The sequence below is a fragment of the Pelodiscus sinensis genome, chromosome 4 (genome assembly GCF_049634645.1).
Source record: "Pelodiscus sinensis isolate JC-2024 chromosome 4, ASM4963464v1, whole genome shotgun sequence".
Classification (NCBI taxonomy): domain Eukaryota; kingdom Metazoa; phylum Chordata; order Testudines; family Trionychidae; genus Pelodiscus; species Pelodiscus sinensis.
Genome location: NC_134714.1, coordinates 66252791 through 66274601, shown reverse-complemented (window position 1 = coordinate 66274601; position 21811 = coordinate 66252791). Strand labels below are relative to the sequence as shown.

General features: G+C 45.2%; 1 protein-coding gene and 1 long non-coding RNA gene across 4 annotated transcripts in view; one reads left to right on the top strand and one right to left on the bottom strand.

The window, feature by feature from the left end:
• Positions 1 to 214: 214 nt before the first annotated feature.
• On the bottom strand, positions 215 to 7125 carry LOC142829134 (uncharacterized). The gene is made up of 4 exons (XR_012903452.1): positions 6932 to 7125; positions 6112 to 6354; positions 1087 to 1379; positions 215 to 867 (listed from the first exon to the last, which is right to left on the bottom strand). It is a non-coding gene; the product is annotated as an uncharacterized LOC142829134 (long non-coding RNA).
• A 15-nt stretch (positions 7126 to 7140) lies between these two features.
• LOC102449310 (cytosolic phospholipase A2 zeta) overlaps positions 7141 to 21811 on the top strand; it is a 45182-nt gene continuing 30511 nt past the window's right edge. The window contains exons 1-5 of one of the 3 annotated variants that reach the window (XM_075927225.1): positions 7141 to 7393; positions 7459 to 7587; positions 14400 to 14472; positions 16690 to 16826; positions 18605 to 18733. In XM_075927225.1, the coding sequence (XP_075783340.1) occupies positions 7477 to 7587; positions 14400 to 14472; positions 16690 to 16826; positions 18605 to 18733 (450 nt within the window). In that variant the 5' untranslated portion in view covers positions 7141 to 7393; positions 7459 to 7476. Of the gene's footprint in view, positions 7588 to 14399; positions 14473 to 16689; positions 16827 to 18604; positions 18734 to 21811 lie in introns of all 3 variants that reach the window. The other 2 variants (XM_075927224.1, XM_075927226.1) reach the window with 2 other exon arrangements.

Below are 21811 nucleotides of genomic sequence, written 5' to 3'. Positions count from 1 at the left end.
CGCCTTAACTTTTCAGAGGCTGATGCAGGGATGGATTGTGGGAGGGAAGGTTTTGTGATGGGGGGGAAGGCCCACAGACCCCATTGGGGATATCTTGGGGAGTCATAGGGCTCCAGCTGAGAAGTGCTCACGCAGAGCCTCCCGGATGCGAACCCCCGCCTGATGGGCTTGGCGAACGGCAGCTGTCCGAGGTTGCGCAAACCGCCTGCCCTCCACTTCAGCCATTGGCCCCCAACCTGGGAGGAAGGCCTCCCCTTTGCTCTCCACCAGGTTGTGGAGGATGCAACATGCTGCCACCACCTCTGGGATATTGTGTTCCCCCATGTCAAGGCGAGTTAGCAGACACCTAAACCTTCCCTTCAACTGGCCAAATGCGCATTCTACCTGTAAACGGGCGCGTGTCAGGTGCGCATTAAACACTTCCTTGCTCGGGGTCAGATGCCCTGTGTATGGCTTCATAAGCCAGGGCATGAGGGGGTACGCCGCATCGGCCACAATGCAGACCGGCATCTCTATGTCCCCAATAGCAGAGGTTCGCTGGGGGAAGAAGGTTCCTGTCTGCAGCCTTTCATACAGGTGTGAATTGCGGAAGATCCGAGCATCATGTGCCCGGCCCGACCACCCCACACACAGGTCCGTAAATAGTCCATGGTGGTCAACCAGGGCCTGCAGCACAATGGAAAAGTACCCTTTCCTGTTGATAAACCGGGCGGCTCGATGGGGTGGTGCACGGATGGGAATGTGCGTTCCATCGAGCGCTCCTCCGCAGTTTGGGAATCCCAGCCCTGCAAAACCAGCCATGATTGTGTCTAGGTCTCCGAGGTGGACAATCCGATTCAGCAGCTCTGAGTTGATGGCCCTCACCACCTGCAAAAATAGACACATACAAACACACACAGATTATGAAGTAAGAGGGGTTGCCTAAGTCCTTTGGCGACCCACCCATCCCCCAGTGATTGCTCCTAGTAGTATGATGGTGTAAGACACAGGAGCCCTCCACCACCTCCCCTCCATTGCCCCCCACCCACGCTTTTTTGGTTACAGTCCCCTTACGGACTGCCCTCCCCCCATCCCCAAGGGACTTACCTCCATCAACACAGCACCAACAGTTGATCTCCCCACACCAAACTGGTGTCCCACATGACCGGTAGCTATCAGGAGTGGCCAGCTTCCAGAGGGCAATAGCTACCCTCTTCTCCCGTGGGATGGCAGGGCGCAAGTGGGTGTCCTCTCATTGCAGCGTGGGGGCAAGCCAGTTGCAAAGCTCCAGGAAGGTGGACTTCCGCATCCTAAAGTTTTGGAGCCAAGCCTGATCATCCCACTGCTCCATTACGAGCCAGTCCCACCAGTCCGTACTTGTTTCCCTCCTCCAACATCACCTGTCCGGGAAAAAGTTCGGAGGCAGGAACAGTGCTGCTGCATCCTGAAGGAGGGGCTCCAGTCTGGGCTCAGGTTCTGGACCAGGCATTAACAGCATGATAATCTCATGCAGTTGCAGCAGCATTTGAAGCACCGTGGAGTGGGGCCAGCGCCTGGCCAGGGGAAGCTCTCGCTCCATGGTAAACAAAGGTTAGGAAAAACCTTCCAAAAAAAGACCCCACACTGCTGTGCTGTGCCAGGAAGTAGGGCACTCCACACAGGCACTGCAGAACCTTTTCTATCCCTCTAGGCAGCTGCAGCAGCAGAGCAATGGCTAGTCGAGTGGGTGGCCCTTTTAGCATGTGTCTCTGCAAAGTGCAGGCAGCAGCACCAGGAAGTACATGCTGCCCCTGTGACCTGGCAAAGCAGTTCCGGGTACTTTCTTCTGTCGACAGAGCGTCCTGCAGTCTGGACGCTCTCTGTCGACAAAGCAAAAAGTTTTGTCTATACTTTTGTCTATTGCTTCCGTAGTCTGGACGCGCTTTGTCGACAGAAGTTTTGTCGACAGTATCTAAGGTTCTACTTGTTGGTTTTTAAAGTTGCAGACTAACACAACTACCCCCTGAGACTTTCTAACACACAAAATCGAGAGAGCAATTTTTCAGTAATGGTGCACTGCAACACTTGTATTTTTGTGTCTGATTTTGTAAGCATGTAGTTTTTAAAGTGAGGTGAAAGTTGAGTACACAAGACAAATCAGGCTCTTGAAAAGGGTACCGGTTGCCTGGAAAGATTGAGAGTCACTGGACTAAGAAAGGAGGGAGTGTTCCACACTTTGAATAGCTATAGTGTCTTAAGCCCTCCACCCAACAAATGCTTTTACGTGGACAAAGTTTTGAATGAAAGAGCACCCAGAAGCTAAGGACTAGGCTACACTAGGAAACGAGGCTGTCCCAGCTACATCTCTTGAGGATGTGAAAAATCTGTGTGCTTGAGCAACTTGGCTAAACAAAAGAATACAGGTAGACTGTGCTAAATTGATTGAAGAATTCTTCCTTCAACCCATCTGTCTCCTCTCCTGGAGGTGGATAATCTGTGCTGATAGGAGAATCCCTTCCTGTCAGTGTAGGCAATGTCTACACTGAAGTCCTGTTAAGCGCAAACAAGCGAACAAGCCCTGAGGGACAGTATCTAGGCAGAAAGCTCTGTGGTGCATACCCCCCCTCTGCAGCTAGCTGGTATGCTGGGAAATTGGTTCAAGACTATTGACTAACATGAGATTTGCGATTTCATCTCATATGGTAGTGTAAGGCCTGAGATTGCATCTGTGTATATTTCGGTGAAACTTTTCTGTTGGCTTTTCTGTAATATTTAATCTTTGAGTCTGTTTTCTCTATTAAATAAACTTTTTGTTTATTTTTACCCCATGCAGGTCTCTGGTGTGCAAACTGTCTGGCATGTGTGAGCCAAAGTAAACTGATTACTGGGTGAGGAACCAGAGGGGGAAAGTCAGTGTCTGACAAGAATCCAGCAAGGATAAATTTGGGAGACTTAGGGTTGGAAGGACTGTTAGTATTACCTTTGTGGGGAGGCTACTGGCATCAGGGATCTGAGCCATAGAAGCAAAGCACTAAGTTCCTGGGATAGGCCGTGATCACTCTGGGTATTCCCCGGGTGTGTCAGTCCCTCAGTGATCCCTCTGCACAAATTTAATTTTCTAGAGCCTGCTGGGATCTCTGAGTTAAAGGGCCTATGAAAATGTAAGATCACTTTAACCTGTAGAGGGAACAGGATGGAGGGATCACAGAATTTCAGGGGGGAAAAAGCAAACTTTGTCATTTAACAAAATTAGATGCTTTCACAACAACGTACCAGTTGTAAGTGCAGTTGGTAGTAACCAGTTGGGAAAGAGCGCTTCTTCCCTGCCTCTTTTTTGGCTCAGTGCCTGAAAGACACTCAGTTTTCCACATCAAGCTAAGTCAGTGTAACCACCATTTCAAGTGGTTTGTGTGTGTCTGTACTGGTGTTTAGTTAGATTGATTTTAGTTTTCTAGTTAGCAGGTATTCTGTCATAGACAGGGCCTAAAATGACTATACTTTATTCATTGCCAGGGCAGTGATATTTAAGGCTATAGAAATCAGGATAGTGAATTTTCAGCCCAATGTGGGGATTTTAGAGTAACTAGTATAGCGCTAGCCTAAACTCACAATAGAATATTTAAAATCTTACAGTAAAATGTGATCATTACCAAATATTGATTAGTTATAAAAAAACTGCTTAAGCCAATAGAAGAATTGCAATCAATATCCACAACTTCTGTGCAATACATATCCTTAGACTACAATAAAAGGGCAGAATACATTTTTACCGTAAATATATCTCATCTAAAATAAGATAGGAGCAAAAGATAATTCATCACTTTTGTAATGTATTCACTTCTTCAGGAAAATTTAGCAGGAGTCAGGCTTACAGGTTAGGGTCCTTAAACAAATAATCTGGTAGCACTTTAAAGACTAACAAAACATGTAGACGGTATCATGAGCTTTCATGTGCACAGGCCACTTCTTCCTATGACCAGAGTATTGGATGTCCAGAACTAAAATAAATAGGGAAGGGCGGGGGACAAGAAGAAGCAGGGGGTATAAAAATGTCAAGGGGAAGCTGGAATTTAACAGGAAAAACAAATAGTCTATAAGCATCTAAAGCAGCTATGGCCAACCTGCAGCTCATGAGCCGCATGCCGTTTCCCCCCCGCCCCCCGGTGCGGCTTGGGAAGCCTCCCCTCCTCCCCCTGTGGCTTGTAAAGGTGCCCCCATGCTCCTGAAAACGGCCCTCTCCTGGCTCCCTGTGCTCAGCAGGGCAGGGGAGCCATCTGGCGTGGCCATTAAAGATGGCGTCGGATGGCAGGAGCCTGATGTGACCAAAAAGCCTCTTAACACATTTTCTTAAAGAAGCAGTCCTTTTTTCCCACTCTTCTCCCCCCCCCCCCCCCCCCCAAAAAAAACCCCAAACATCTTTGTCCTGGTTCTTCTGGTTGGATCCACTGTTATCTTGACTCTTTGCTCAGAATGGGTTGGCCACCCCTGATCTAAAGACTGGATAGTCAAGAGGCAGATAAGAACCATTAGTAGGCAATTAGAGAGGAAGAGTACTAACACTAGATACTATACAGGCAAAGAACCATTGGCACCTTCATTGTTTGGTAGGTTGATAATGTCCCAGCTATCCAGTATCTTTATTTAAAGCACTAGCCCGAATATCAAACTTGTGAATTAATTGTAGTTCAAGTCCTTCCCTGTGTAGCAATGACATTTCTAAGAGTCAAAATGTTATAAGTTGTGACAAAGTAGGAAATTCCAGTATCTAGGGAAGTTGCATAAATTTCAAACCCCACTGACAGATACAACGGCTTTGCTGGCTGTTGCAGGAGGTGTATGTATTGTTGAAAGTGAGTATCGGGTATAGCATTCTGTAGGGCAGAGATAGCCAAAGGGTGGACAAATCAGGACTGTCAAATGGTTTTGAATGGACCATAAAAACTTTGTATTGACTTCTTATACTTATTTGCTCTGGTGCATGGACTTTTATTATACCTTGATCAAGAAATTTGGGGACACACACACACCCACCCACCCCACCAACTACCCCATAATTACTCTTCTTACATTCTTTATTTATTTGTTTTCCGTATTAGGTCTGATCATGTGTAATCTCTGTTCACGGTGATTGTGCAGGACTGGGGTTTTCCTAGGAATCACAATTCTTGGAGTTACTCGTGGCTGTTGCATAGTAAAATATTGGGCAGAGCCAGGTGTGGATTTACTATTAAATACACTGTGCGGTGGCACAGGGCCCCTAATGACATGGTGCTCCCAAAGAAAAGGACATGAACATTCAAAAGCGCACAGGGCAAGGGCTGGCAGGCTGCCTGCATGCTCAAAACTGCAGCCAATGGGAGCTGTGGGGGCAGTGTCTGCGGGCAGCAGCAGCGGAGACCCCCGATATCCCCCACCTGCAAGCTGCTGCCAGAGGGGTGTGCCAGTTATTTTGGGAGCCTTACTGTCTGAGGTAAGCATTGCCCTCCTACCCCAGCCCAGAGCCTGCACCCCACACCCGAACTTCCTCCCAGAGCTCCACCCCAAACCCCAATCTCCTGCCCCAATCAAGGTACCTCACTTTATTTTCCTTTCTTCCTATTACTTATAGGAGGATGAAGGGGGGGGGGGATGAAAAATGGGGGTGATGGGAGATGAGAGAGTTCTTTTTCTTGACTGGGCCCTGTGGGAAGATCCCTCAAAAATGAACCTGTGCACAGGGCCCCACTAACTCTGTCTGCCACTGGCCGGAGCCCTTTAATGTTTTTTTGGGGGGAGGAGGGTGTTTGGGCCTGCCAATGATGGGTGGGGACAAAGAGGGCAATTGCCCTGGGGCCCTATGATTCAAAAGGGCCCAGAGCGCCCAGCCTCTGCTGCCGCTATTGTGGCAGCAGCTGGAGTCCCAGGCCTTTTAAATTGCTGCCCCTGTACTGCATGGTGGCATGTGCCGGGCAGCTGTGAGGGCTGGCAGGGAGGAGTATGCTGTGGTCTGAGTGGTATTGAGGGCTGGCTGCCTCTGCCCCACCCCCACCTCTTTTCTCTAAGGCGCACAGAACAGGGGCAAGGCTGTCGAGCCCTGCTGAGCATCTCTCTAGCAAAATATTTTTCACACCAGTTTCTCTCACTCAACTACATCTCCTCCACTAAATATCTTACCTGTTTCCGCCCATCCAAGGGTTCCAACATTCCAGGCATGCCAGCATTTCTTGACATACAATCCCTCCAGTGATAACTTGGTGCAATCCTACTTGTCTATTACAACGACTGCAAATCCTTTCATATGCTAAATGTGTATGTGATTAAAATAAATCACGATTTGGCTGCATTTGTTCCTTTGAAAGCCAATTGCTCAGGCTTCTGTTTTCTTTTAGGCACTTCCAGATATGTCTTCAATTTGTCCTATTTTTTACAAAGGAATTACGTTAGATTCAGGGCAAATAGGCAGATAGGTGGAAGCTTGGCATTACATTTGCTTTTCTCAGTTGTACAAGGCTTCCCCAGTTGTCTCTACCTTTTCAAAATTCATTGCCCATAGTTAAATAAATTCATAAACAAATATCCTTAAAGCTCTGGATAAAAACTGAAAGTATCGATTATTTATATTTTTTCCAAAGTATTCTAGTACCTATTTTAAATAATTTGTACGGGGTCTAATAATCCAGTGTTTATTGAAGTCAATGGGTGTTGGATTGTACCCAGAAAATGGGATCAAATTGTGCTTGCCTTGCTCACCAAGGTAATCTGATAAAGTCAATGAGACTTACATGAGCAAAGTGAGAAGGATTTGTCCCAGGATCTCAATCCCTTTCAAATTGTTCAAACCTCTCTCCTGACTTTTATTTGCAGTAAATTGGTTTAGTTTTAAATCCCAAACGTCAGCATCTCAGCTTTTTACAAATGTTATTTTTAACTAATAATTTCCTATGCCTCCTCCCTCGTTATCTCCTTTAAAATTAGATGCAAATATCTTTCTTACCCCCATTAGTTCTTTGGATTCTTAACTTTGATTGTGTTTTGTTAATCTTTGTTGCCTTCCATCAGAGGATCTCAAAGCACTTTGCAGACACTAATGAACTATGACAAAGGGATTTCAACAGAACTGGAAATTGAAGTCCAGAGAAGTTGTGACTTGCCCAAAGTCACAGAACAAGTTTCTGGCAGCATCTGGAAGACAAATCAGTAGCTGACGAGTCCTGCTCTCTAATCACGGCATAGTGCTTCTTGTCAGGCCCTCTTTTCTCTTGAGCTACTTCATTTGCTGGCATTGCCCTGAGGTTTTACTGCTAATGTTTGAAAAACTTACCAGGGAAGTTGTAAGCTTGATTGTTTGGCAACTCCAAGCCACACCTCCCTTCCCTCCCACACACGTTTGTTTCTCCCTGTTCGGAACAGAGCTTGGGGGTGAAACTCAATCCAGCTATTGCAGTAACTGTCAGAGGTGAGAGGAGAGGCAGCTGGTGAAATTCCAGTGACTTGCTGTTTTAACTCATTTGTGTTCTTCAGGTATTGGGAAGCTCTCCCATGTTCCGTGCTGTGCTGCTTAGCCGGGTGTCGCCCCCAATGCTCCCACTTCTGGCTGCTGTGCTATTCCAGAGGAAGGAGAGGAAGGATACCGGGCTCTACCACTGGCGGGTAATGTAACTTTTGCCCTTCCTTTGGGCTGTCATCACCCACATAATAAAGAAGCAGCTAAAAGTTATGACACGTGCATACAAGCAGCCCTGCACTTGTAGAACTGGGTGAGCAAAGTCTTTGTTATGCACAAGAGAAGCATAAGTTTAGATAGTGGAGGTGATGACAGCGACTGGACTTAGCTGCTCATTCCTAGTCTCTAACCCTAGCATTTTAGGTCAGGGTCTGTTTGAGAATGTACGGTGGAATCTGAAAAATTCAGCTTCCATTGTAGTCAATGATGGTGAAACGCCCATTTACTTCAGTAAGAGCAAAGTTCAGGAAATGCTTTTGAAAATCTTATCCATAATCTATTTTGTCTATGAAGAAGCAGAGAAATTCCATGCACTTTCATTTTTTTCTTCTGGGAGTTTACAATCTGAATCGGACAGAGGAAAGATTAGCCCAGACGAAGCACGTGTCTAAACTAGGGATGTTAAATATTGGTTAATTGAATATTCAATTAACCTCATTAATTCTTATTGGTTACTTGACTATTCTGTAGTCCCCGGGGGTGAGGCTGACAGGCAGTGTGCTCCGGCCCACTCCCGAGGAACCCCCTGCCATTCCACATTGCTACGTCTGTATCAGAGGCAGCAGCGCAAGATGCCAGGTGGGAGCTGGTCTGTGAGGGGAGCCAGTTTAAAAACCAGCTCCCCTTGTGGACTGGCTGCCTGTTGCCCTATATTGCTGTCTTCAATGCACATTCATGATTTTGTTTATTTTTAAGTATTTTGTTGTTTGTTATGTTTAAAGTCAGGCAAGATGGCTGAATGGTCACAGCATCTGTGCTTCACAGGTTCATCAGAAGTGTGAAGCTCCCATTTTTGGAGACTTGCTAGTTTGAAATATTAGCCAATACTTACCACATTAACTATTTACAAGTGAAATGTTGCTGTTGAGAATTAGACGTGCATAGATGCTATCAATTTGGTTTGTTTAGATTCAAACCTACTGAATTTCACTTAGAGGTTTCAGGCTCATCCAAACTCAAATAGCAAACTTTCTGTGCTTGTTGCTTAGCAAGTCACTCAGCCCTGAAGATCTGTCATAGGTCTGCCCATTGTGTTTTGTTATGAAACTCATTCCCTCCTAAAATGTGCTTATCCAGAGGAGAAAGAAAAGATGCAAGATTTGCAGAACCTGGAATGGCTTCAGAAAACTGATTATTTAATCTTTACGTTTGAAGAAGCAGATCTGAGATTTGTGTGTGATTTGAAAATTGAGTTTTTGTTCAGCACTAGCAAGAATAATTTTGGGGTGAAAATTGTTCAAGGGCCTACAAAAGGCTACTGTACTTTGTGTTGTTTCTGCATTTGAACCCAGATAAAATGGGAAAGGTGATGTCACATTTAATTTCCGGTTTTACTGGGTACACTTACCTTATAATGTGTTTTGACAACACTTTGACTCTTATGAAATAAAACTGCATTAGACTCAGAGAGGTGCCCATTGATTTAAAGGCCCAGCACTTGGAACAGACCTAATTCTCATAGCCAGCAGAGATTTTTGTTACACTCCTTACTTTTTATTTTACATTGTGGAAGTTCCTCTCTTTGTAGAATATTGATTCAGCTGTTGATAAAAATCTTTTCTCAGAGGCTCTTGGAGAGGATCTTTATGTAATCCTTCTGCCAGATGAAGCCAGCATCAGCCAGGGCCAAGATCAGTATCTAGGGCTTCCAATCTATCCATCCAACGCAGAACTTGCTTGAGCAGCCATCCTGTAACCTGAAAAATACACACACCACCCTTGGGTGCTTCTGAGAGGCAATGCTTCCCCACTCGCAATCACGGAGTGTGAGTGTAGTATAGAGACTTTTAATAAAAGGGAGGGAAGGAATGTGGCATTCATTTGGGAAAACACCACAAATAGAGTTCATAAACAAGAACCATGAATAAAAGTTCCATCAGGTAGGTTGGGCAGTGTCCTTTTCTCCTCAGGTTTTTAAAACCAGCAATCTAAATGTCCCCTTCACATGCTCAGCCCTTCTCTGCACCCCACGCACAGTCCCTGCTGTTGATCAAAGCAGACGCAGAGTTCATCTCCCATCCTGAGTGCGGGAGGTAAAGAAGCATCTTACTCACTCTGCTGGTCACTCATCCTCTGCCTGCTCACTGCTCTCGGCCACTGCCCTGCTGGCCGCTCATCACATGTCTCTGCCACCACCCTGCTGGCTCTTAGTCACCATCCGCTGCCATCCACTTCTTGGCTGTAACTTCTGCCCATCAACTGCAAATGATTTCAGCTCTTAGCAGGCATGGTAGAAGAAACACAACTCCAACACTATTAACGTAAGAAAAGAGGCACCTAATGGTGCATATTCAGCTCTGTTTTTTGAACAGTGGAGGGGAAACAGATCAAACCCATCCGAGCAGGGGAAGCAATATAGCCTGCTAACCAGATTAACCTTTCTTCACCCCTACCCTTTTGCAGAGCTCTGAAAGCAGAGTCCGTGCATTTGCAGGATTCTATCTGTGTACTGTAGGGTGACCATCCATCCCGTTTTTACCAGGACAGTCCCTTATTTAAGGCGGCCTCCCACCCTCCTGACTTTAAAAAAAAAAAAAAACGGGCACATTGCCCTGTATTTCTCCTGGAGGCAGGGGAGGAGCTGCCAGCACTCAGGGCTTCAGCTGCTGACACCCCGAGCACTAGGTGCTCCTCTCGCCTCCCCTCTCCGCACACTGCAAGGGTGAACTTCATCCCTGCACTGGGGCAGGATGGGTGGGGAGCCGCCGGCACTCAGCGCTTCAGCTGCTGGAGCCCCAAATGCTGGTGGCTCCTTCCCCGCCCCCTGCAGGGCTGAAGCCCTGAGAGCCAGTGGCTTGTTCCCCCCCGCCTCCTTGTGGGGCTAAAGCCCCAAGCGCTGGCAGACCCACCTCCTTGGTGTCCCACATTCCGCATAGGGAAATATGATCACCCTAGCTTGCTGGGAACCATTTTGTTTGAAACAATTTAGCACAGTCCTACTTTGCTGTATTCCCACAACATTAAAAACATTGGTAACCATATTTTAGCTAACCCTGCATTTGATACAAACATAGCTGGTGTTGGGTCACAAATTAAGTTAATTACAGTGAGCAAAATACCACCCCATCTGCTGAATATCCAACATTTAGCAAAGCAGGAGCAAACTGTTTACATCGATGCACCCAGGGTCTCTCGCCCATTCCAGCTAGCTGTAATGGAAGCATTCCTTCAGATCCTGCATATGCTTATCATTGGGATTGCACCACATGGTGTACACTGTCACTGTGGCACCCTTCTTAGTGAAGGCATGAGGTTTGTGCTGGTTCTGTGAGAACTCTTGGATGTCCATATTATGGAACCTTGTGTGTCTCAAGCAGAGGTGGCTGGTGTGCAAAAATTTTGGTTGTGCCCAGAGCCCACACCTCACCCCACCCAAACTGCTTCCCTTCTCTCCTGCCTAAGGTTCTGGGCTCTGGGATGGAGTTAGGGTGCTGGGTACAGATTCTGGAGGGAGTTTGGGGGCTGGAAGAAGCTGGGGTGAGGAAGGGGTGCAGGCTCTGGGAGGGAATGGAGTGCACAGGGAGGGAAAGGAGAGGATAAGGGGTGTGTGGTTCTCACATGGGGCACCCAGGTAAGGGGGCAAGTGAGTCTCCACAGGTACCACTGCTGCAGCTTCCCATTGGCTGTAGGGATGCTTGGGGTGGGGTGGGGGGTAGCACGTGGAGAGACCCCTGCTCCCTGGAACATGCATGTAGCAGTGTAGACATTTAAGCTCGGGCTGGAGCCCAGGTTTTGAGATCCCAGCCCTTTGCTAGGTTTTAGAGATTGGGCTCCAGCCCGAGCCAAACACCTGCTCTGCTATTTTTTGCCTCTTAACACAAGCCCAAGTCAGTTGGTCCAGGCTTTGAAACTTGCTACCACAAGTCTCTTTCTGCAGTACAGACATGCCAAGAGGCATAGAGAGAGTAATGTCAAAAGGGTCAACTCATTTTGGATGCCAAGTCTGGGACATACAGGGCATTGATTTTTGAACTTGCAATTGGGTAGTGCTTGGCAAGTTCATAGCACAATTCCAATGGACTTCAGTTGGGTGCTCAGCACTTCCGTAAATCACATGGCAGGCTCTGAAGTCAGGAACCCAGCAAATGAGGCGCACACAATTAGTGACCACCTGGGAAATACTCAGTTTAAGTAACTTGCCCCAGCATCACCTGAAGACTCAGTGGCAGAGGCAGGGATAGACTCCTTTCCCTTCCCACAGGTTTTCTGCCTCGTTCATCTCACACCTTCCAGCTTTTGCAACAAAAGAGGTAGTGGTCCCATGGCAACAGCCTCCTTTGCTACACAAGTCCAGTTCATCCCCAAAGCAAGCTCATCCTGTGCTTTGGATGAAGTAGGGATCCTCTTGGGGGGGGGGGGAGGAAATAGTATGTGATCTTCATGTGATCTCAGACTCCCATGCCCCTAATGGCTCCCATTTGTGTATCTGGTCCAGCTCTCAGTTTTCTTGCCCAACTAGTCTCAGTTGCCACTTCACACCCCTTTTCTCTCTTCCCTACACTCTTCATCCCAATCTGCCCCCCTCCCGCCCTACTCTGGCTCTTGTTCCCTCTACATTCCAAGCTGTAACCTCCTAGCTGCTGCCTGAGTAGGAGGAACATTGAGAGAACAGGAGTGACAGTCTCTTGATCGTGTAGCCCAGCAGCGGAGTGGCCTGCTGCAGTTGTGAGAAAAGCCCTACTCACCCCTTCCCCTGGGTTGGAGCATGCCTAGTGCAAATGGAATCTTCAGAAAACTTAGCTGGCATACTCAAATTAGTCTTTAATGAACATATGTGACTTTTTTTGTTTTTTCAAAGACTTAGAAATTGGCAAAATCTGGGAAGTATTTAAAATGCAATAACAAAAGGCACATTTCTGACACCAGAGTCACCCCCATCCCCAGCATACACACACTCCTATGACACTACTATAAGTATCCATCTAAGATGAATATGAATTTATGGGCTAACCTTCTCTCTGGCTCAAACTACTGAAAGTAGGTGGTTGTCAGCCGATGGTCAGGGCTGTGTGTGTGTGTGTTACACCCGAGTCTTTAACTGCTGGGACACAAGTCCCCGAGAAGTTTAACATCCGTGTCTTTACCGCTAGGACCGGGGTCCTGTCGCGGAGGGCAGCCAACAGGCTAACAGATGCCCCAGAGTTTATAGGAAGAGCTTATTACATCTCAGATTTCAACGGCTAGGATACAGGATCCCTTCACAGCGGGCAGTCTAGGGAAGACTGAGAGATGCCCCAATGGATCTGTCCTCTGGAAGTGATACGATCCAAAACGCCCAAGCTCTCCCTATACCTGTCCCTTATGACCGGCTGAAGTTCTTTTAAATTGTGCTTGGTTCTGTTACAGCAACTGAAGGAGTCAGGTTAAAGTTTAAACAGTTACAGTTTTATTAAAAAGGCTTATGAATCATATGGTTACAATGGCTATTGCTCTATTTCTTAACTGCTAGCAAATAAAGATCTTAAAAATGGTTACAAAGAAAATAAAGATAAATAATGGTACCAAGTGACAGCTTAATCTTTAAAGAGCTCTAAGTCTATGTGTACACTTAAGACAAAGGACCACATCCAGGTACAATTTTTACCCCCTTCTGTGCCTCTCGACTCCACTGGGTCAAGCCAGGGCTGGTCCCTCAATTCCTAGGAAAGACGAACATGAGGTGAGCGCCCCCGTAGAACCTCGGGAGGCCAATCACCTAACCCGACCAGCAGATAGATGGTAGATTGACACTCAGAGTAAGTGTGCTGCTGGACCCATCTTGATACCCATAGGGCCCGTATCCTCTTTCTTATCTAAGATGCAAAATTGTACTGGTCTGTCTTTGTGGTGCCAGTTCTTACAAGAAAGTTTCAACTTAATTTACACTTGCAAGAGCGAGAACTAAATTGTGAGTACTGGACATTTTTTTTTTTTTACTGGGCAGGAGATTGCTCCCCTCGCGGACGGCTGTGTGTTCGTATCAATATGGGTTTCAGTCAAGGGCACTCCTTGGCAGCCTCTTGGTCAGCAATTGGCGTATCTCTGTTTACAGCCATTCAGGGTCACTAAGCCTGCATATCCGGGCCTTCTGTTCAAGGCTTTTACTGCTCTTTGTGCCCTGTATGCTTCAGGCAAGCAAAAAATGGATGTTACAGGGGGGTTCCTGTCTGGCTACAGTGGTTCTACCAGAAAGCAAGGAATGGCCCAAGTGGGCTTTTGATGCTTTCTGCTGTAAGCATTGGATGGTTTTTAGATATTCAGATCACTCTGTTAATATTTGTGGCCCCTTTGCTGCTGTCAGAACATGTATGTACTTTTGGCAGCATGTGTTCTGTACAAATGAATGGGACACACAAAGCTGGGAAGAAGGTTTTAAAATAATTTAATATCTAATCAATAGCTCAGCTGTAATAGAGTGAATTGAGTTATCTGGGACCGAGCTGTTACATCTCTGAGCCCTAAAGAGTTCTTGGTATGACAGTCAGTTTGCCCCAAAGATCACTTTTACCTGTGGTGAGTCGAGAATTCATTTAATTCTCAGCCTCCCTTCACTGCAGTGCACTGCCTTGGTCCTTCACCCAGCTTATTCAGAGATCCACCTTATAACTTCTCTTTTTCCATTTTAAACAGTTCTTATATTTCAGAAATGCGATTTACCTTTAGTGGGGTTGTTCCACTTCATTCCTTCATCATGGTATTAGCATGTTTTTGGGAGTTATATTAAGGCTGAGTTTAACACACAACCTGTTTGCCTTTACAGCTCGAGAAGCATTCTTACTATAACCTTGCAGTTAAAGTCCTGAGAGCCAGAAACGTCAAGGGCACAGATCTGCGTAAGTACTTGAAAAGTGTTGGGCACACTCATATTTTACACCATTCACAACTGTAACATAGCCGGCATTTCCTCTGGCTGACGTAACACTGTAGTGCCACAGCTTGTATGTGTTTCTAAAATATATGCTCTAGCAATTGCTTGGGGAAACCTTCAGCATCACACAGGCCATAGGTCAGGCTGTATGATGACAATGGTTGCTTCTGACCTGGGAATCTGTTTCTGTCATTTTCAGTATATATTTACATCAACTTTTTCCAGCTAAAATGTATTTCTATATTTTCAAGGACCAAAATGAGCCGGGTTTCAAATTAGCCTTGTGGCTTATAAAAGAACAAGATGAACCATCCCTTGATACTATGTCTATGTCTGCTCCCTGCATACCTCCAGCTGTGGTCCTCACTGTGTTCTTTCATTGTGTCTCACCACTGTGGCTGCGAGCGCCTTCTACCATGCAGCTTTTGCCTTTCTGCATTTGTCCACATCAACTTTCCATCTTAGATTTATCATCTACACATTTGTCTTCTCCTGGACTACAGGCCCCATTTTCTTTCCCTTTTTGCTGTTATGCTTATTCTTGAACTTTGTAAAGTCTTCAGAGACAGTGTGCATGAATGATGCTGTAAGTAAAGCTATTCTGTGCCTTTGATTCATTTTTGTTTGAAATATTTTGAGTGATTTTTCCTTCTCTTTTTAATATTTGCTTTTACAGCTCCATGACTTTTAAAATTCCATTGGCTATTTTGGGTTTATTGAGATTTCTTAATGAGTATGGATTTTGAGATTGAGGAAGTCTGTTTTTTATTTCTCTGTAACATCCAATACTGAAGTAACTTAAATACTGAGTATCTAGACAGCTAAAGCTACAAGAACACTGAAGTGCTGAATCCTAGAATAATGCCATATAGACAATTTTTTATTGATTGTTGAAGGGGATTGACTAGCCATGCAAAATTATTTGACTTCCTAGGCTAGGAGAAAGGGGAAGAGCTACCTGGAGAATATTCTGGGTGGAGGACCAGATCTTTTGGGAACAGGGAAAGGGCAGTTATCATATCTCTAACCAGTCTCCATGGGAACATGAAGCATCTAAGAATGCCGTGCTGAGGAGGGTAAACCACAGGAGGAAGGCAAATGCCCCAGATCTTCACTTTAATACGGTTTGTATTTCATTGAAGCATCTTTGTTTGACACTGTCCCTTGGATAGCTGCACAATCCTGAAAGTGAAGCTATTACATTGAAAAAAGGACATGAACAAAAAGCATTTCAGATGAAAGTCATGTTTCCTGGGCAAGCGGTGGGGTTTAAAAAACAACAAATGGTCTGGTAGCACAAGAAATGACTTAGCTAGAATACCTAGCTGAATTTCACTCCATGCTGGAGTATGTGTCACTTCTAAGAAAATGTATTGCCTGAACAGGTTTCTTTCTACATTGAATTCTATTTTCAGGGATACCTGCAAAAATATATATTGGTCCTTATGGCTTCATGTGTGTTAAGACATTTAAGACAATTATGAGGATATATCTAAATCTAGATTTTTGACTGATTGGTGTTCAGTCACATGAGCTTTCCAGATCTTACACGTGTGTGTGGTTGCCAGGATGTGTGGTTGCCAGGATACACAAATCTATGAACTCCTGATTGTGAATTCTGGACAAGACCACATGTTTGGATTGATTATCAGAATTTCCTGTTACGTAGGTGCACTCGTAATGATCTGTGTTAGAACAGAAAACAGAGGCATGTTACCCAGTATGAGCTGCACCTTACCTTAATACTTAGACTAATTCTAGTGTCCATAATGTGAGGCTCCTGGTTAGATTGTTAGGCTTCTAGGACATGGATCCCACAGTGTTCTGATCGTGATATAAAGTAATATAACTTTAAAAATTCCTCTATTATCCAAATAGCAGTGACATAATTTCAGAAGGAGAAATTATCTTTGGAGCAGTAGTCCTTTTTGCAGCAATATCCCTTTGAAGAAGGGGTTTAGCACTGGGACAAACCTGAAAAATGAACTATGGCTCTGACAAGCAATTACATTTGCTGATGTTGACAATATTTGTCTCTTAATGAGGGTACTCTTCCAGACAGTCAAACTGTTTGTTTCTGCTTAATTCTGCATAATCCTGTGACATGACAGAATACAGAAAGTAATAAAACATATCTGATTAGAATTGGTTTGATACCATTCTTCTGTTCTTTTCTTTCCAGTTTCAGAGGCAGACTGCTATGTGCAGTTACAACTACCAACTGCATCTCCAATCACTTATCGAACTCGGGTTGTTGACAACTCCACTAATCCAGAGTGGAATGAAACCTTTCAATTCCGAATTCACAGAGCTACCAAGGTGAGGGAGGGCTTTGGATATGGAGCAGATAGATTATCCGGTGCTTCAGGAGTGGCGGGATCTTGAATTTAAAAACTGTAAAAGGATATTTATTAAAGTAATAGGTTTCATGTCAGATGTCTCACTTAGGAGCCCTTTGCTAGCAACACCCAAACATGTTCCCTACGTCCCCGCATAGCCAAAAAAGCTGATGCACAGTGACGCTCACTGTTGAAAATCACAGCTGAGGAGAGAGAAGGATTTTTTTTCTCGAGTACCATCTGGTGCATTTAGGGGGAAGAGCATTATGGTGATTGTACTACAGTAGTGTTTAGGAGCCACAGTGAGGAGCAGGATCCCATTGTGGTAGGCATTGTACAATCTCAGAACACAGAGTTCCTGCCCCAAAGAGCTAACAATCAGAGCATAAAGCAAGAGACAATAGATGGATACAGACAGATCTGGGAGTATATGAAAACCATGAGATGATATTGGTTACCATCATAGACAATAATCAAATAATCTGATATTGGCCCCATACAGTTTTAGGAAATTACTTTATAATGTAAATAAATTATCCTAGGCTATTCTTTCTCCCACATGGTGTCTATTATCTTCTCATGGCTGTATTTACTTTAGGATCCTAGTCCTTAGGGTAATATCACTGGGTGGGCAAGAATGCTGGGATTAACTAAATTCAAATAAGGTTGTGATATGCAAGTTGACTGTGAGTTTGTTTTACTGGCTGCAATAATTCCAATATTACAGAAATATAGATTTAAGTCATGAGAGGAGATAGAGTAAATTTGTCACATATTGACAAAGCTGGACAGTAGTACAACATGAATGACCGAATCTGAAAAGTTTTCATCAGTGTCAGTGCTCTGCCTTGACAGTAGTGATAGATAAATAAGGATATCATTTTTCAAAAGATGGTAGCATCTCTTAACCACCCCCCCCCAAAAAAAACATACAGACCTCTCTGCAAAATTTTGTTGACAGATACTGATCCCCAGTTGAACTAGGCCTCTGTCATGGTTGTTTGGGGCAGTTGGGGCATGAGTTGGGTTGATAAATGTCTCCAACAAGTTGTCAGAAAATTACAAACAGGTAGGGATTAGATTACCAAAGCAAAAGCAATAAAATAGAAGAGAACTTTATATTTCCCCTAAATCATGAAGATACTTGAATTCTGGCTGCTACCACTGGACTAAGGTGGAGTGTTTCTGTAGTTTAGCTACTGCACAGGCCATTTATAGGCAAATGTATTTTTTGTCTCCTGATTGTTCAATAGTGAGCCTTTCAGTTAATCTCAATGAGGCTTGTCTCTGCTCAGGGGTTAAAAAGTTATTGGTCACTTCTGATTCCCCTGAAAAGGGAAGAAACTCCTGTCCTTTCCTCAGGCAAGCCAACGCTGAATTATGAGGAAATTCCAAATAAGTTAGGTTTGGTGTGTTCCTTTTAATTGGAAAACATTAGGAAATCTCCTCCAGAAAAGTCATCTAATGTGCAGGCTAACAAGTCCACACCCTTCATTGTGTCATAAACTCTTAGGAATAGGGCAGATTCTGTAAATGTAGAAAGACGAAATTGTTGCAGAAGGACTCTTAATTTTTCAGGCCTCTAAAAGGGTGTCTCATAAACAATAGAGAGTGAAACAAATAGCAGTACTAAGTCATTTACATGGTCCTTTGTTTATCAGCCATGCTCACACGGGGAGGTGGGGAGAAAGAGAGAGAGAGAGAGAGACTATATATTTTCACCTTCCAACTCATCCCTTGAATACTGTTTTGTTTTAGAACATTCTGGCATTCACCCTCTTTGATGAAGATGTTTTCATAAATGATGAACTTACTTCTATTATCTTTGATGTGGGAGGTATAAAACCAGGCCAGACAATAAAGCACACTTTCAACTTAAACCCAAAGGTTGGTACCATTCACTCTGGTCAAGTATCTTTTCATATCCATTAAATACAGCCACACAGAGGTTCACACTGAGAGAAACCTCCCTGCTTTTCAGAAATTGTAGAGTGCTTTTGATAATGCCCATAGAGTTACAGCAGATATGGGCAAAAATTTTAATGGGGAGGCCACTTCATAAATTTTGGTATGTGGTTGCAGGCCAGCTCTGATACCTCCCTCCCCCAAAGAAAGGGCAGGGCCTTGGGTGGAAGGAGTTGGGCTGGGGCTACAAAGGGAAAGAATGTGTGTGTGAAAGAGACACTTTGTGTGTGAGACTGACTTTGTGACACAGATGGAGTATGTGTGGCACAGTGACAGAGTGTATGTGGCAGTGTGTCTCTGACACAGATTGTGTGTGTGTGTGGCACACAGTGTGATAGTCTGTGGATGTGACAGTAACACACAGAGTGTGTGCGCTAGCTGCTGCTGGTTAAGTTTCTGAGAGAAGCCACACACTGTCTCTTTAAGGGAAATCTGTCTTGCTCTGTTGTCTGGTCCACAGCTGTTATGCACTCCTGAATGACATACTTCAGACTGGAGCAGCTCTGCTAACTGTGTGTCTCTGTGTATGACCCCTGCTCTGCAGATATGGGGAACAGGGGCAGGGGAACATTCTGGCTTCAGAACTCCCCTTGCCCCTCTACCCACCCCCGGCATAGCTAGCAGGAGAATCCTGGATGCAGCTCGACTGCAGGATGGAGCAAAGTCGGGGGAGGAGCAGCTGAATGCAGGCTGTGTCTGCCTGGCTGTAAATATTCACCTCTGCTAATCAGCTAGGCAGGCTGGATCCAGCCCCCAGGTCTGAGTTTGCCCACCTTTGGGCTCCAGGGTTTCTCTTAGCAGCCATTTTGGTGATAACTGACATTATTTGGAACACTGATATTCGCTGCATTCCTGTGCATGTATAACAAAGGGCCCACTTCTCTTTTGCACGCTTTTTCTTTCTGGCAAGTATCTTACATGTTACCACTTCATTCTTCAGGTTTTACATCATTTGTGGTCCAGCAGCTGTAGAGAGTAAGACAGTTGCGTGTTTGAGCAGGTCTGCTTTTTTCATAGAATCATGGAACTGGAAGCAAAATTGAGAGGTCATCAAGTCCAGCCCCCTGCCCTCATGGGCACCATCTAGATCATGCCTGACAGATGTTTATCTAGCTTACTCTTAAAAATCTCCAGTGATGGAGATTCCACAGCCTCCCAAGACAATTTATTCCAGGGCTTAACCACCCTGAATTAAGAAGTTTTCCTAAGGTCCAACCTAAACCTTCCTTGCTGCAGTTTAAGCTCATTGCTTCTTTTCCTAAGAAGTTAACAAGAATAATTTTTCTTCTTCCTCTTTTTAGCCACATTTTAGGCATTTGAAAACTATGATGTCCCCTCAGTCTTCTTTTTTCCAGACCAAACAAGCCCAGTTCTTTCAGTCTTCCCTCATAGGTCACATATTCTAGACCTTTAATAATTTTTGTTGCTCTTCTCTGGAGTTTTTCTAATTTGTCCACATTCACGGGCGGTGGGTAGAAGAAGCTGGGGAAGGCAATACCTGCCCTGCCTTGCCCTGGTCACACTCCATCACCAGCCCTTGCCTCCATTTCAGTTGGGTGCTGCCCATACTCCAAGGCCAGGTGGGCTGCCCACTACATGCTCTCCAGGGAGCAATGCACTCTTGGGGGCTGGGGAAAGCTGGGGCTGCCCACACTCCCCACTCCTGTAACTTGGCTGGGTAAGGCTGGAGCCACATGCCACCTGCCCTCACTCACCTCATCTGTGCTTTCCCTGGGGAAGGCTGAGATCGTGTGCTACCCCTCCCCTCCCCTCCCCTCCCCAGACTCCCACCAGAGCCAGGAAAGGCTGGGGCCACGCACAGCCCACTGTGGGTGAGGTGGCTTGCCCCTACAATGTGTGGGGGTACTTGGCTCCCACAGGGCCCTGAGGGGCAGGGCAGGGCTTCAAGCAGAAGGAATAGGGCTGGAGACTTGCCTCCCTGCCCCAGAGTTCATGTCCATCCCTTTCCTGAAATGTGGCAGTCTAGTTGAGACCTAATCAGCACAAAGTAGAGTGGAAGAATTAAGTGGGCTGGATGTCTGTCATAGCTTTTGATGTGGAAATGTGTGTGTCAAAGGCAGGGGAAATTGGCTTTATAATGCATTAACCAGTTAATATCTTTATGCAAGCCCAAATTGACAGTGTCAGATTTATAAATGAATTCCAGTTCAGCAGTCTCTCTCTGTAATTGAGTTGTAAAATTCCTTTGTAGAAGAATAGTTACTTTTAAACCCATGATTGAGTGTCCAAGTAGGTTAAAATGTTCCCCTACAGGTTTGTGTGTTACCATTTCTGATGTTTGATTTGTGTCCATTTATTCTTTGTTATGAAGATGGTCCAATTTGGCCAACATACGTGACAGAGGGACATTGCTGGCATTTGACGGCACATAACACATTAGAGGATGTACAGTTGTATGAGCCCCTGATGTTGTGGCTTATGTGGTTAGGTCCTGTGACAGCATTGCTTGTATATATGTGTGGACACAGTTAGCAGTGGGGTTTGCTGCAGGGGTAGATTCCTGAGGGAATGGATCATAGCTGTTGTATGTAGCTGCTGGTATTTGCTTCAGGTTGCGGGGGTTGTCTGTAAGTGAGGATTGGCCTGTCTCCTAAGGTCTGTGACAGGGTTCATTTTCCAGGATAGTTTGCAGATTGTCAATGATGCGCTGAGGAGTTTAAGCTGGGGACTGTAGGTGACGACTACTGGTGTTATGTTGTTTTCCTTGTTGGATCTGTCTTGAAGTAGGTGACTTCTGAGTACTTGTCTGGCTCTGTCAATCTATTTCCTCATTTCCCCAAGTTTTAAGAATGCTTGATAAAGATCTTGTAGGTGTTTGTCTTTGTGGGATTGGAGCAAATCCGGTTGTATCTTAGGGGCTTGGCTGTAGATAACTGATTGTGTGATGTGTCCTGGAGCCATGTAGGTAATAAGTCAGTAGGTTTCCAGTATAGGATGGTGTTCATGTGACCATCATTTATTTATACTGTAGTATAAAGG